We start from the raw sequence: 13,712 nt of genomic DNA, 5'->3' as shown, positions 1-13,712 counted from the left end.
TCCTTTCTCAACTAAGAATAATATCAACACAAATTATAAATAAGAAGAACCATTAGGTGAGGTGGTTATGATCACATATGTGGGTTTTGAAGGTGCTAAAAGCTTCTGCCAATCAATGTAATCCACAAATCCACCGAAGTACTTGTAAATTCCAATTGCAAAAACAAAAACAGTTTTATAAATAAGCAAGGGAGCCATAGTTACTACATTAAAGTAGAATTCCAATTAACAATTATTAACAAAAATTAAAAATTATTAAGAAAGTTGCTATGGAGGCGTAGTTGCAACCAAATTCATACAGTATGTTATAATTGTTGACATCACCTCATAAGATTGATTCCGTCCCCCACGCTACCAATAACTAAGCCTTCACTCAGCAAACGAAAATCCATAGTAAAAAGGTCATTGGTGAAATCCATAGAGATTTGCAAAATTGAATCTATAACAAAGGGCACAAATCAATGATTAATAAAAATGAATTATCGATTTATAATCACAGAAATTTTCATCATGTAACGATATTAATATAATCAAGTCATGGTAAACAAGTATCTAAACTTGATTGCAAGATTTAGAACTGTACGCTATCATTGAAGGTTGAAAAATCAGCAATCAAGTATTATTCAACACGTGCACCACTCATAAACATGTATTGTCGGTTGCACAGATTTGTAAAAATCAGCAATCAAATATTAGTCAACACGTGCACCACTTATAAATATGTATTGTCGGTTGCACAGATTTGTAAATTGCTAATGTTTATTGAACTAAACCCTAGAAATCAATATAAAAAAAATTTAATAAATAGAAAAAGCCTAACCTTGATTTGACTTTTCAGATGTAGCAACTGGAAAGGGAGTGCTAAAGAAGGAGAAAAGTATGAATGGCTGAAACCCTAGCTCAAGAAGGAGAAACATGGCTAGTTAGGTTTTTGTTTTGAAAAAGGAACGTGTGTTATTTATTTTTAAAAAGTCAAATAATTTTATTTAAATATTGTACTGACGTGGAAAATTATGAGAGATTTAGAAGTTTCGGTTATATATATATATATATATATATATAGATAATAATAATAATAACTGGCAGAAATATATAACGCCTCCTAAACAATGAGTTCATGTTCTTAAAAATTTTCCCCCCTGCATTTCATGTGTACATATTCACTTATTCATGCATTTTAATGATGCTAATGCATATTAAGGTAAGATGCGTTGTATGTTTTCATTTATTTTACTTTTCCTTCAGATATTTTATTGTGAGTCTTGTGACTAGTCTCCATTTTGTTTATTTTCCAAAAGAAAAAAAGAAAAAAAAAGGATCATATACTCATACGCTTCTTTTTGTTTTATTTTATTTATATGATCAAAACCTTGACTCATGGTTGCGGGAAGATTGGAGTCTCAGACTATTCTAAGCGTGTTAGGTAACTATTTTTTTTTTTTAATTTTATATTATTACTATTATTATTATTATTATTATTATCCAGGGGCGGACTCACTTGGCTCCTTGGCCCCCCAAAATTTTTCAAATTTCCATTAGAGTATATAAAAAATGACATGACCCCCCCAAAAATAAATATCTCCCCAGACTATTTCAACAATTCTTCTAGAGTCCTAGTCCAATACAACTTGAAATAAAATAAAAATCTTGGCCCACATCCAGCCCCACCAACCACCCCCAAATCCCTAATAAAACAAAAAAATTTCTCCTCTAAATTAAACACACTTCCAGCCTAGCCCAACCCCAAATCTAAAATGCCTAATCAAACAAAACAAAAGCATCTTCAATCCTCACCGTTAGAAAAAAGGAGAAAACAATCTGACTGTCACGCCTATGTGTGCATTTGGATTGAAATAAAAAATTAAAATTATTTCACTATTCAGCTTATTTTTGCTACTATTCATAAGTCCCACTGCACTTTTCGGTACTATTCATGAGTCTCATTGTATTATTTCAACTAACTTTTACCTTTATTTATAATACTTTCAATAATAATTTTTTAGTTTCATCAAAATAAGCGGTATCCAAACACACCATATGCCTTGAATTTTTTCCCTTCTCAGTTCTCAATTCACGCCTCCATAGTGTCATGCCTCCATCAATAAGCAATTTATGCTTATTTGACTTTGTCTTTTTGTGTTTATTGTTATTGTATTCTTTATTCTTGATCCACTAATTCTATGACTTAGCATTTTGGCTTTTGTGTTTGTTTGTCTCTTCAGTGGGGCTTGCATTGTGTAGTTGGGTAATAAACTATGTAAATTATAAATAAATAAATAATCATCTATGAAAGGCAATTGGGGTGAGGGTCGTGAGTCTATGTATTTTGTTTATGTTGTTTGTTTATACTTTTGATTGATTTGTTTATTTAATTTTTTTATCCTAAAAGGTCATTACTTAACTATAGGTGTATTTATATTATAATTCATGTAAGAATGAATTTTATATGATAATTTATTATAATGGATGATAATTTATTATAATGAATTTTATATGATAATTCATTGCAGGGAATTTCACTATAGAGATGATAATGAATGAATTTTATTTCATGAAAAAGCGTCGTCAGGTATGATTTGATGTGAATTTTCTTTTTTGTATGTCTACATTAAACTAGACATTTTTTCATGTTCATTAATGTACAAGAATATGATGATATATGAAAGTTGATAATTTTCTATTTAATAAACTTATGAATTATATTTAGTATATCTCTACTACAACCCGGCCCCCTAAGTAATTATTAATGGCTACGCCCCTGCTGTTGTTGTTATTGTTGTTGTTGTTGTTATTATTATTATTATTATTATTATTACTTTTCTAAAGGTATTAGGTATTCATCAAAAATAACTAAAGGTCTTAGGTAAATTTTTGCCCATATAAAGTCTTCTCAAACACAAAATTCTAGTTCAAGGTTAAGCAAAACTTAAATCTTCTTGTTCACTAAAGGTGTAAGTAGAAATGGATCACGACAAATATCGTTCCCACTTAAATGATGAAGGGGAGAAGAACACCATATGGAGGTTTGGTGCTCCTCCTAATTATGATGCTGTTAACAAGCTTTTTGAAGAAGGCAGAACTAAGGTCTCTCTCTTGTATATTAAGAGATACGATAATTATATTTGTATGATCTATCTGATAACCAATAATTGATTAATGGCAGGTATGGCCTCCTGGCTCACTTGAAGAAAAAGTGCAAAACCTTGTAAAGACATGGGAAATGGAGATATTCCACAAGAAAAGCTTTGATGACAATAAATCAATTGATCCAAAAAAGTATACTGTCAGTCTAAATGGTAACAGTTTTAACTCCACACACACACACACACATATATATATATAGATTTACTTCATTGTTGTTTTGTGTATAAGCATCTCTAATCTCTTTGACCATATGTATACTGATGCAAAACATGCAGGAAGGCAGGCAGTGAATTTGGAAGAAAAGCGTAAGCTTGGGGGAGGCTACAACTTCTTGCTACAAACCTCTTTGCCACAGAAGCTTCGTGTGTACAACCCAGCAGAAGAAACAGCTGATTCATCTCATATAGCTTTCACAACAGCTTTCCCTCGTGGGTTTGCTGTGGAGATTCTCCAAGTTTATTCAGGGCCACCAGTGATTGTTTACAAGTTCAGGCACTGGGGTTACATGGAGGGTCCTTTCAAAGGCCATGCACCAACTGGGGAAATGGTTGAACTCTTTGGGATTGGAATTTTCGAGGTATCCTCCTGCAATTTTTTATTTTTTATTTTTTAATCAGGAGCTTAGCATCATCATGATTCATGATCATCTGTCCTTTTCCATATGGAATTTATTCTCTTGTTTGAAACAGTTGGATGAACAAGAGAAAATCATCAAGATTGAGTTCTTCTATGACCGTGGAGAACTGCTAGGAGGTCTTCTGCGAGGTGCTAGTCTTGATAGTTCCACTGAAGCGGCGGTTTCAACCTGCCCTATCTTGAGGAGCACAGGGTAGCTTTATAGCTTACCAAGTACTTAATGAATAAGGTGCCCAGCGTTTTGTAACTCAATTGGCAAATTCTGAAATTACTAAGGGAAACTTTTAAGTCGGTATGTTCAGTTGAAAGAAGCAGGGTCTTTTGTTTTCATTTTCAAAATTTAGTGGTTCCACCACTAAAAAATTGGTTTGATTTTAGCATTTGTATTCAGTTTTCATTTTCAATACCTTAAAATTTGGATTTGAATACAAAAAATAAATATAACTTTTCAGCATTTTCGTTTCCTATGAATATGAATACAATGGCATATTCGTCAATATTGTGAAAACAAAATGTTGCTTTTTTTATTTTATTTTATTTTTTTTTTAGTGATGTACGTGAGTGAGAAAAATTACTTTTTTTTTAAATAAAAAATAATGACCAAATCCGGGTATGATATATTCTATACCCAAATTGTGTATTCAAAACAACTTACCAAACACTATTAAATGTGAAAATAGGTGTTTTTATCTATATTCAAATTCAGGTTCTGAATATAAAATAAAGAAAATGAAAAGTGGATACACTACCTTTTTGAAACCAAGCAAGCCAAAGTTCAAATTCCCTCGAATTATATATTATGAATAAAGCATTGTACTCTTGTTTCCATCACTAGTTTTATCTACACAATAATAGGATTTTTAAACTTTGAAAAACTTTTTCCTTTGTTAATTTCAATACATCCACTTGAGTTTGATTAAATTCTCCGCAAATGTGTACATCATTGCCCAACAGAAAATTATTGGGTACTTAGTACTCTCATAATATAACGATATAATATTATTTCCTCTCACATAAATAATGGATCCTGTCATAAATCTCATTAACGAGACTCATTATTGTGTGAAAGAAGCAAGTACCGTCACTGTACTCCCATATTACAAAATTATTACTCACGTCCAACATGCTTTGCCCTACAACAATATAGGACACTTGCAGAATCAAAAAATTGACTGACGCCAAAATCTTCCGCCACTAACTTTATGTGCAAAAGGATTCCTTCAAAATTGGGAACCATTGAAATTTAAGAATTTCCATGCTTCCCAAAACGAGAATTTGTTCCTCTCTTTTCGTTCATATTCTGAGTCTATTTGTTCCACTCCTTTCATGTATAAATAAATTCTTTAGTGCGAATGTATAATTCTTTTGTATTCAGAGTGAAGTTTGCTAGAAGATATCCTTCCTTCAATTCTTAATCTAACGAAATGTTTTGAGAATTTGATTAGGACAGTTACTGCAAGGGCAGTAAGAAGATTAATGACCGGTTTTATTTCAAGGACAAAGGTCATTTTGTTGTTAACATATAGTTTTTGACAGATTTAAAGGTATACAAGTAATCGATTTAAAATGAAAGTGATACCATATAAACCTTTCAACATGCGAAAATTAATATCACAATAAAATGATATTTGTCAATTTCAAGAGCAAATACAATGCACACCATGGAGGCAATGAATATAATTAGTGTCTTGAGATCCACAACCAAACAGAGCATACACTTACCCAACATACTTTTACATATTTTCTCCAAGCAACCACAATAATTTTCTCTTTTCATTTTTCAACAAATTGATTATAATACGTTTATTACAAAGAATTACATTATTGTCAGGCTAAGCACCTCTTTCTGGCTGTATTGGTGGATTCATCCTATGTTACATATCAAGGTAGAAAAAAATTCTAACTAATTTCACTAACCCGAGGAAGGGAACCTGGAAAGGGACCTGAACCAATTTGAATATTGATTACAAAGAATTGATGCAAACCAACCTCTAAATTTAGCGGTAATATGCCATATACAAAAGGCATGCTTTGTAGCCGGCAATTCTTTTGATATTGTCTCTATAATCCATGGATCTTGGTTCGTCAAAATTGCCTTGGGTTGATTCTTCATTAAGCATGCAAAAGTCTGCTAATCAAATACAAATTTACTAAAGCATGAAAATATTTCAAACGATATACGTTATTATTCTACGAATTAATCAAATAAAATTTAAAAAATAATTGTACAAATTTATAAGACAAAGAACGTACCTTCATTAACCATCTAAAGGCAGTTGTTGTTTCATTTTGAAGAGGTGCACAATCAAAGAGAATTTTCTTTCGATGATTATTGACACCAACAAAAATACTGAAAGACATATCATAAGCATTCACCTTATAAGCAGTATAAAAAACAACCACATCTCCATATTTTTTATACCAATCAAAACAATGAGTAGGTGACCAAAAATATGCTCCAATCTATTTTCTTCATCGATTGTAAATGCATATTGGAATCTAGAGTTCTCTTCTAACAACTTTACAAAATTGTAAAATGTTAGGTTCTAAATGTTTAGAACAATTGGCAAATCGTGAACACAAACTTGTCTAGATATAGATCTTAGAGTCTATAAGTATTGTTAGACAACGCTCAAGATAATTCAAGTCAAGATTCAAGAACACACAAGCTGTAGGAAGAAGATTTCATAATCTGTCTGATTCAATCGATCAAAAGACAGGCTCGATCGATCGAAAGTCGTATTTGCAGAATTTTAATTAAGCCCAAACAGCAGTTCAAGCCCATTTAGGATTAAGGTTTCTAATCTACTTCTCCCAATATATAAAGGAAACCCTAAGCACGTTTTTATAAGGCTTTTCAGAGAGAAAAGAGTGTGCCTCTTTTGTATTTAGGGTTTTATTCCTAAAAAGCTCTCTTATGTCTTCTACCGGTGCTATTCCTTGAAGAATCTCAAGATCCGATATTGTAGAAGTTGCTGCCTTCTCTTGTCTTCAAAGGTGTTGATGATCTAAACCATCAAGGGTGGTCTTGGAGTCACAAACAAGAGAGTTTGTGTTGCTAAACCTTTGAGTGGGATCTCAAAGTCACAAACAAGGGTGTTTGTGTTTTGCAAAGGCCAAAGAAAGAAGGAGTCCGTGGATTCAGAGTTTACACGTGGTTGTGTCAGTAAGTTCTACTAGTGGGTAGCAATAAGAAGTCGAGCGTGGGGGCTTGTAAGTCTTATTGTATGAATTTCGATTCTTTCTAGTGGATTTGCTTTTTACCTTGAGGATAGCTAGGTTAAATCCTCCCTAGGTTTTTTTACCGGTTTGGTTTTCCCGGGTTATCATATCGTTGTGTTATTTATCTTTCCGCTTCTATGCATGATGTGATTATTTGATTGTGATAACCTAGACTTGTAATTTGGACTAAGTAATCACTTAGCTAATTACCTAGGTTAATCGGATTGTGGTTTTAAGGGGTCTAAAAACTAACACAAAAGATCCATGACATCATTCTTTGCATTCTTCCTCCTCATAATCACATAAAGATTACGAATATCCCTTTGAAAAAATGGAAGTTGTCCATGTTTCAAATGCCTCTCAAATTCCATAACATGCATTACCTTTCTAATTGAAAGTCCAGCTTCTTTCAATAAGAAAATGTGTTTTTCACCATATATAGTGATAACTTGATTGGCTGGAAGAAATTGCACTTCTGAAAGGGAAAACAAATCATGATTGTGGACTACAACAAACTTAGTGACATGCCATTCTTGAGGAAAAATATCAAATGACTTTTGCAAAATGATACTTAAATGAGCTTTACATCCACATTTTAAAGACTTCCTATTTCGTTGCTCCTTAGATGGATCCACTATTTTTAGTGGTTGTTTACCTTGTCGATGACGAAAGAAATCACATCTTACTATTTCTCCTTTTTTTTTTTTTTTTCCTTATTATGACCTTTTCGAATAGTAAAACCATATCAATTTGCATAATTTTTATAGAAAATGAAAGCTTCTTCTTCACTAGGGAAACATTGACCAACAAAAGGCTCAAATTCATTTTCTATTGAATTTATATCTTCATGTTCTTCAATAACTCCCACTTTATCTATTGGACATTCATTCCAATCAATTATTTCATCTCCATAAGTATTATGATTTTTTCCGTCATTTGGAAGCTCATTTAATTCAACACAATTCTTTGAAACACTTCTATGAACCTCACTTGCAATCAAATCATCATCAACTTGTGCTATATTAAAACAAAAATTAAAAAAACAATCAACATCATATTATATGATATATGAATTATATATTACAAATAAAATGAAAATAATTATACCTTCTTGAGACAATTCATTTAAGTCAAAACAACCCATTGGAACAAATTGATGAGTCTCACTTGCATCTACATTGTCATCCATTGGTGCTATATTAAAACAAGAGTTTAAAATATAAACATCATATTCTATGATAAATGAAATGTAAATTTACAAATAAAATAGAATTATAATACCTTCTTGAAGGGGTTCATTTAAGTCAAAACAATTTTTTGGAGTAAAGTAGTGACTCTCACTTGCACCTAGATTCCCATCCATTGATGCTATAATACATGTATTAGAAATAAAAATTAACATCATATTAATTTTGGTGCTATATAAAAACAAGAGTTTAAAAATATTCTATGATGAATGAAATGTAAATCACAAATAAAATAAAATTATAATACCTTCTTGAAGTGGTTCATTTAGGTCAAAGCAACCTTTTGCAACTACATCCCCATCCATTAGTGCTATAGTATACATGTATCAAAAATAAAAACTAACAACATATTAATTTTAACCTATTTTTTTTAAAAAATAACTATGAATCAAATGAAATACAATAGTGGTACCTTGTTTAATTATTCCTCAATCCTTTATTGACATTTCTTCATCTCTTCTTCTCTTTGATATTGGTAAAGGGGAAGAAATTGAGTTTGATATTGGTAAAGTGAAAGAATGTGGATAGTAAAATAATGGTAAAATAAGATTTGGTGGGAAACAAAAAGTGAAAGAAAGGGAAATGTGTTAAGACGGCAATTTTGTCGAAGGAAAAAAATGCCCTCTGCTAGTGCCAACAGTGTCCCACATTAAGAGGCCAAATTTGTCTGATTTTTTCTTACAAGCCATGTCATGCTTTTTCTCTAATTTACTCAATTTTTTTATTAATGTGGGACCCACATTGGCAAACCTTAACAAGCACTCTCTGGTGCTTGTTAACATTCTCCATAAATTTATAATGTAGGAACCAAATTTAGTGAAGAAATAAGGCAAATATTATTTGGTTGTAAAAGAAACTCAAACTAGGGGTTGGAATAAAATTATAAACACAAAATTTTTACAAAAATTTCATAACAAAACTTAGGTGGCAAACTATTAATGGTAGACTAGGAAACATGGACATGGATACGGGCACAGGTATAATACAAAGATATGACAATTTTTGAAAAATTAGGACATGGGTATGGCAAAATATATAAATATATATAAAAATTAATTAATTAATTTTTTATATATATATATATATATATATATATACTAGCCACATCACACGTGCTTTGCGCGTGCAATGAGGCTTTTTTTTTAATTAATTTTTTGGTCTAGTGTCATAATTTCCTTTTTTTAAAAAAATTAAAAAAAAAAAGGTTTTTTGTATAAGTTTTTTTTGAAGACATGGATTAGTAGGAGAATGTCCTATTTTGTAGGCATTTTAAGTGGAGTTGGATATATATTTTTAGGTTATCCTCAAGTTTTTTCCCGGTTAAACGTAATGTTTAGGGGTAATTCTGAACCACATAAAAATCCAGTCTAAGGAGGGGAATGCTTTATATATATATATATATATATATATATATATTTGAAAGCTTATGAATTTTTTTATAAAAAAATTATTACATGTTTTTATATAACTATTAAAAATTCTTTTAAAGGCATATTAAAGCCTAGCCACTGATAATATATACAGGTGTCTACTGTCTACCTAGATAATGAAAAAGTATTGTAAAAAGTCGATTACTTGGCTTGATAGATAGTGGACTTTAACTTATAAACATATTTGTTGTTAACATGGGTGGCTAGAGATAAAAGAGCTCTTCATGTGTGAGTGTGTGATAATGTGAGGCAGAAAAAACAATTGAAAGGCACACACAAACAAAAGAAGGAAAAAGGGCAAAGGGGTAAAATTGTAGAAGAGAAATAGATCTAAGAGCAACAAAAGAAGAAGAAGTGATCGACATGGGAGGAGAAGAAGAAAAAGATTGGTGGGGGAGGAGATTGGCATGAGAGGTAGTGTGTTTAACTTTTGTTTGTTTGTTTGTTTTTGTTTTTTTTTTTTTTTTTTTTTTTTTTTTTTTTTTTGTGTGTGTGGGGGGGGAGGGGCACATGCTCTTTCTAGCCATGTCAATCATATAAAAATAAAATAAATAAATAAATAAAACACAACTGGGACATACATGCAACCATGTTCAATGTGTTTCCTATGTTCTGTACATGCCATACATAGACATGACAGCCTAAGTGTTGTGTTCGTTCTTTTGCAAAAACGTGATGTTAGTGGTGGGTTTAAACGAGAACTAGTAATAAATTGCCACCTAAACCTTGTTGTAAAATTATTATGAAAATGTTGTAAATATAGTACTCCTAAGGATTTTGATAAAATAGTAGCTGCATATCTTTAAACCTACCTTGCAACCAAAATCACATGCCCAACTGGCAACATGTCTACTGGATTTTTTTTTTTTTTTTTTTTTTTTTTTTTTTTTTTTTTTTAACTAAGACTAGATATTGCTAACATGCTGAGCTTTTGCATTTCCCTTTGCTTTTAATAGTGCAAAACACATGACCCTTTTATTCCTTGGGGATATTGGGCTTTTGCCCTTATTTTGTAAAAATAACAGCAATATGGTCCTGTTTTGAAACTATTTAGGTTTATGTTCCTGTTTTTGAAACTCGATTTTAACAAAATCGAGTTCGGTATAAAACTCGATATCCTCAAAATCGAGTTATATGTAAATTTTTAATTAAAACTCGACTTTAGCAAAGTTGAGATTCACTTAAATTTTTTTAAAAAAATTAAGTGGCATAATATGCATAAAACTCGACACTGCTAATGTCGAGTTCCGCTTGTAACTCAAATTTTTTTTTTTTTTTTAAATCGAGTACTAAAACAAGGATGTGGACCTAAATAGTTTCAAAATAGGGATATTGTGCTAGATTTTTTTACAAAATAAGGGCAAAAGCCCAATATCCTCTTTATTTCTTCATAATCTCTATACACCTTGTGTTATCTGAAAGGGCCCAATCAAATCCGCACTCACAATAAAACCCAACCATAACTCAGCATTGATTTGATATTACCAAAAAATAAATGAGTAATATATAATGGACACAACAGTTTCACAATAAAGTTTAGGTGATAAGATGTTATTTGTTCTCATTTTCTTAATGATATAATGTGATCAACATATTTGTATGATCATGTTCATAATCTGTCACTAATTCTCGTTTTTCTAACATACCAAAATAATAATAATAATAATAATAATAACTAGTCGCTAACCCGTGTGATGCACGGAATAGTTATATAAAATATGCAATATCAATAACTGTTCTAAATTCATAAAAACGAAAATTAAACTAAAATGTAAGTTAAGATATATACTTCCCCATATATATTTAACTATTAATAAGAGCACACATTACATATGCTAACTTATCATTATTAGCAATTATGCTGCAAAGAAAGCGTGCATGATAGGAATAACAATTAGATCAATATAAATTCAAAATATGAAGATGCACCAACAGGGGGTGGTTGAATGAAAATTTTAAAAAATGTCTCTCTTCACTTGAGACAATCATAATCCTAATGCATTTGGAATTCAAGAAAGTATTCAATGTTGACGAAAATAACTACAAGTGAAAAAATCAAATCAAATGCAAACCTATTTCAGCTATATAGTAAAATTAAATTTAATGCGATTACCTATGTTGGGTAACTTTTCTTTCCTTTCTCAACTAACACAAATTATAAATAAGAAGAACCATTAGGTGAGGTGGCTATGATCGCATATGTGGGTTTTGAAGGTGCTAAAAGTTTCTGCCAATCAATGTAATCCACAAATCCACCAAAGTACTTGTAAATTCCAATTGCAAAAACAAAAATAGTTTTATAAATAAGCAAGGGAGCCATAGTTACTAGATTAAAGTTGAATTCCAATTAACAATTATTAACAGAAATTAAAAATGATTAAGAAAGTTGCTATGGAGGTGAAGTTGTACCAAAATTCATACAGTATGTTATAATTGTTGACATCACCTCATAAGATTGATTCCCTCCCCCACGCTACCAATAACTAAGCCTTCACTCAGCAAACGAAAATTCATAGTAAAAAGGTCATTGGTGAAATCCATAGAGATTTGCAAAATTGAATCTATAACAAAGGGCACAAATCAATGATTAATAAAAATGAATTATTGATTTATAATCACAGAAATTTTCATCATGTAACGATATTAATATAATCAGGTCATGGTAAACAAATATCTAAACTTGATTGCAAGATTTAGAACTGTACGCTATCATTGAAGGTTGAAAAATCAGCAATCAAGTATTATTCAACATGTGCACCACTCATAAACATGTATTGTCAGTTGCACAGATTTGTAAAAATCAGCAATCAAATAATACTCAACACTTGCACCACTTATAAATATGTATTGTCGGTTGCACAGATTTGTAAATTGCTAATGTTTATTGAACTAAACCCTAGAAATCAATATATAAAAAATTTAGCAAATAGAAAAAGCCTAACCTTGATTTGATTTTTCGGATGTAGCAACTAGAAAGGGAGTGCTAAAGAAGGAGAAAAGTATGAATGGCTGAAACCCTAGCTCAAGAAGGAGAAGCATGGCTAGTTAGGTTTTTGTTTTGAAAAAGGAACGTGTGTTATTTATTTTTAAAAAGTCAAATAATTTTATTTAAATATTGTGCTGACGTGAAAAATTGTTAGAGCTTTAGAGGTTTCGGTTATATATATATATATATATATATATATATATATAGATAATAATAATAACTGGCAGAAATATATAACGCCTCCTGAACAACGTGTTCATGTTCTTAAAAATTTTCCCCCCTGCATTTCATGTGTACATATTCACTTATTCATGCATTTTAATGATGCTAATGCATATTAAGGTAAGATGCCTTGTATGTTTTCATTTATTTTACTTTTCCTTCAGATATTTTATTGTGAGTCTTGTGACTAGTCTCCATTTTGTTTATTTTCCAAAAAATAAAAATAAAAAAGGATCATATACTCATACGCTTCTTTTTGTTTTATTTCATTTATATGATCAAAACCTTGACTCATGGTTGCGGGAAGATTGGAGTCTCAGACTATTCTAAGCGTGTTAGGTAACTATTTTCTTTTTCTTTTTTTTTTTATATTATTACTATTGTTAGAGATATATTAGCCCATTAGTATAGGTCCAAGCCTAATTCTATTTTGTGTACAAGTCAAGTCTCGTACTTGTACTAGAAGTCTATTAGTCTAAGGTTTAGTCTACTATATATACACATGTTATAATTCATTGCAACAAAGGATTTGTACTACACTTTATTATATTATTGATGTAGCCCTTTAGGGTTTCCTTCGTAGATGTAGGCCGTTAGGCTAAACCATGTAACCCTCATGTGTTATTTTGCTTTCATTTCTGCATCTATACTAGCATATTCAACATAGTGTATGAATGCTAATATTTAACATGGTATCAGAGCCACCTTCCTGTAGCCATGATTTTCTGTCTTTACGGTATATTTAAGAGCAATCTTTGTCTTCCTCGGTGTTTTTCTTTGTTGCATTCATCTTCTTTGGCTTCGTACTGCTGCCGTTAAAACTCT

General features: G+C 31.0%; 1 protein-coding gene across 1 annotated transcript; it reads left to right on the top strand.

The window, feature by feature from the left end:
* Positions 1-2,886: 2,886 nt before the first annotated feature.
* Positions 2,887-4,234, top strand: LOC115978065 (pathogen-related protein-like). The gene is made up of 4 exons (XM_031100090.1): positions 2,887-3,084; positions 3,164-3,296; positions 3,420-3,721; positions 3,834-4,234. Exons 1-4 carry the CDS (start codon positions 2,962-2,964, stop codon positions 3,975-3,977), a joined length of 702 nt encoding a protein of 233 aa, XP_030955950.1. The 5' UTR covers positions 2,887-2,961; the 3' UTR covers positions 3,978-4,234.
* The last annotated feature ends 9,478 nt before the right edge of the window (positions 4,235-13,712 follow it).

This window comes from Quercus lobata, chromosome 2 (assembly GCF_001633185.2).
Source record: "Quercus lobata isolate SW786 chromosome 2, ValleyOak3.0 Primary Assembly, whole genome shotgun sequence".
NCBI lineage: Eukaryota > Viridiplantae > Streptophyta > Magnoliopsida > Fagales > Fagaceae > Quercus > Quercus lobata.
Note: the sequence above shows the minus strand (reverse complement) of the source record. Positions and strands in the feature narration are given on the sequence as shown.

What these genes read in the sequence shown, in the direction of transcription:
- LOC115978065 (XM_031100090.1), top strand. Translation starts at nt 2,962, where the DNA reads ATGGATCACGACAAATATCGTTCCCACTTAAATGATGAAGGGGAGAAG. An exon ending in TTGAAGAAGGCAGAACTAAG is followed by an intron (nt 3,085 to 3,163) that starts GTCTCTCTCTTG and finishes GATTAATGGCAG; the next exon opens with GTATGGCCTCCTGGCTCACT. An exon ending in TTGGGATTGGAATTTTCGAG is followed by an intron (nt 3,722 to 3,833) that starts GTATCCTCCTGC and finishes TGTTTGAAACAG; the next exon opens with TTGGATGAACAAGAGAAAAT.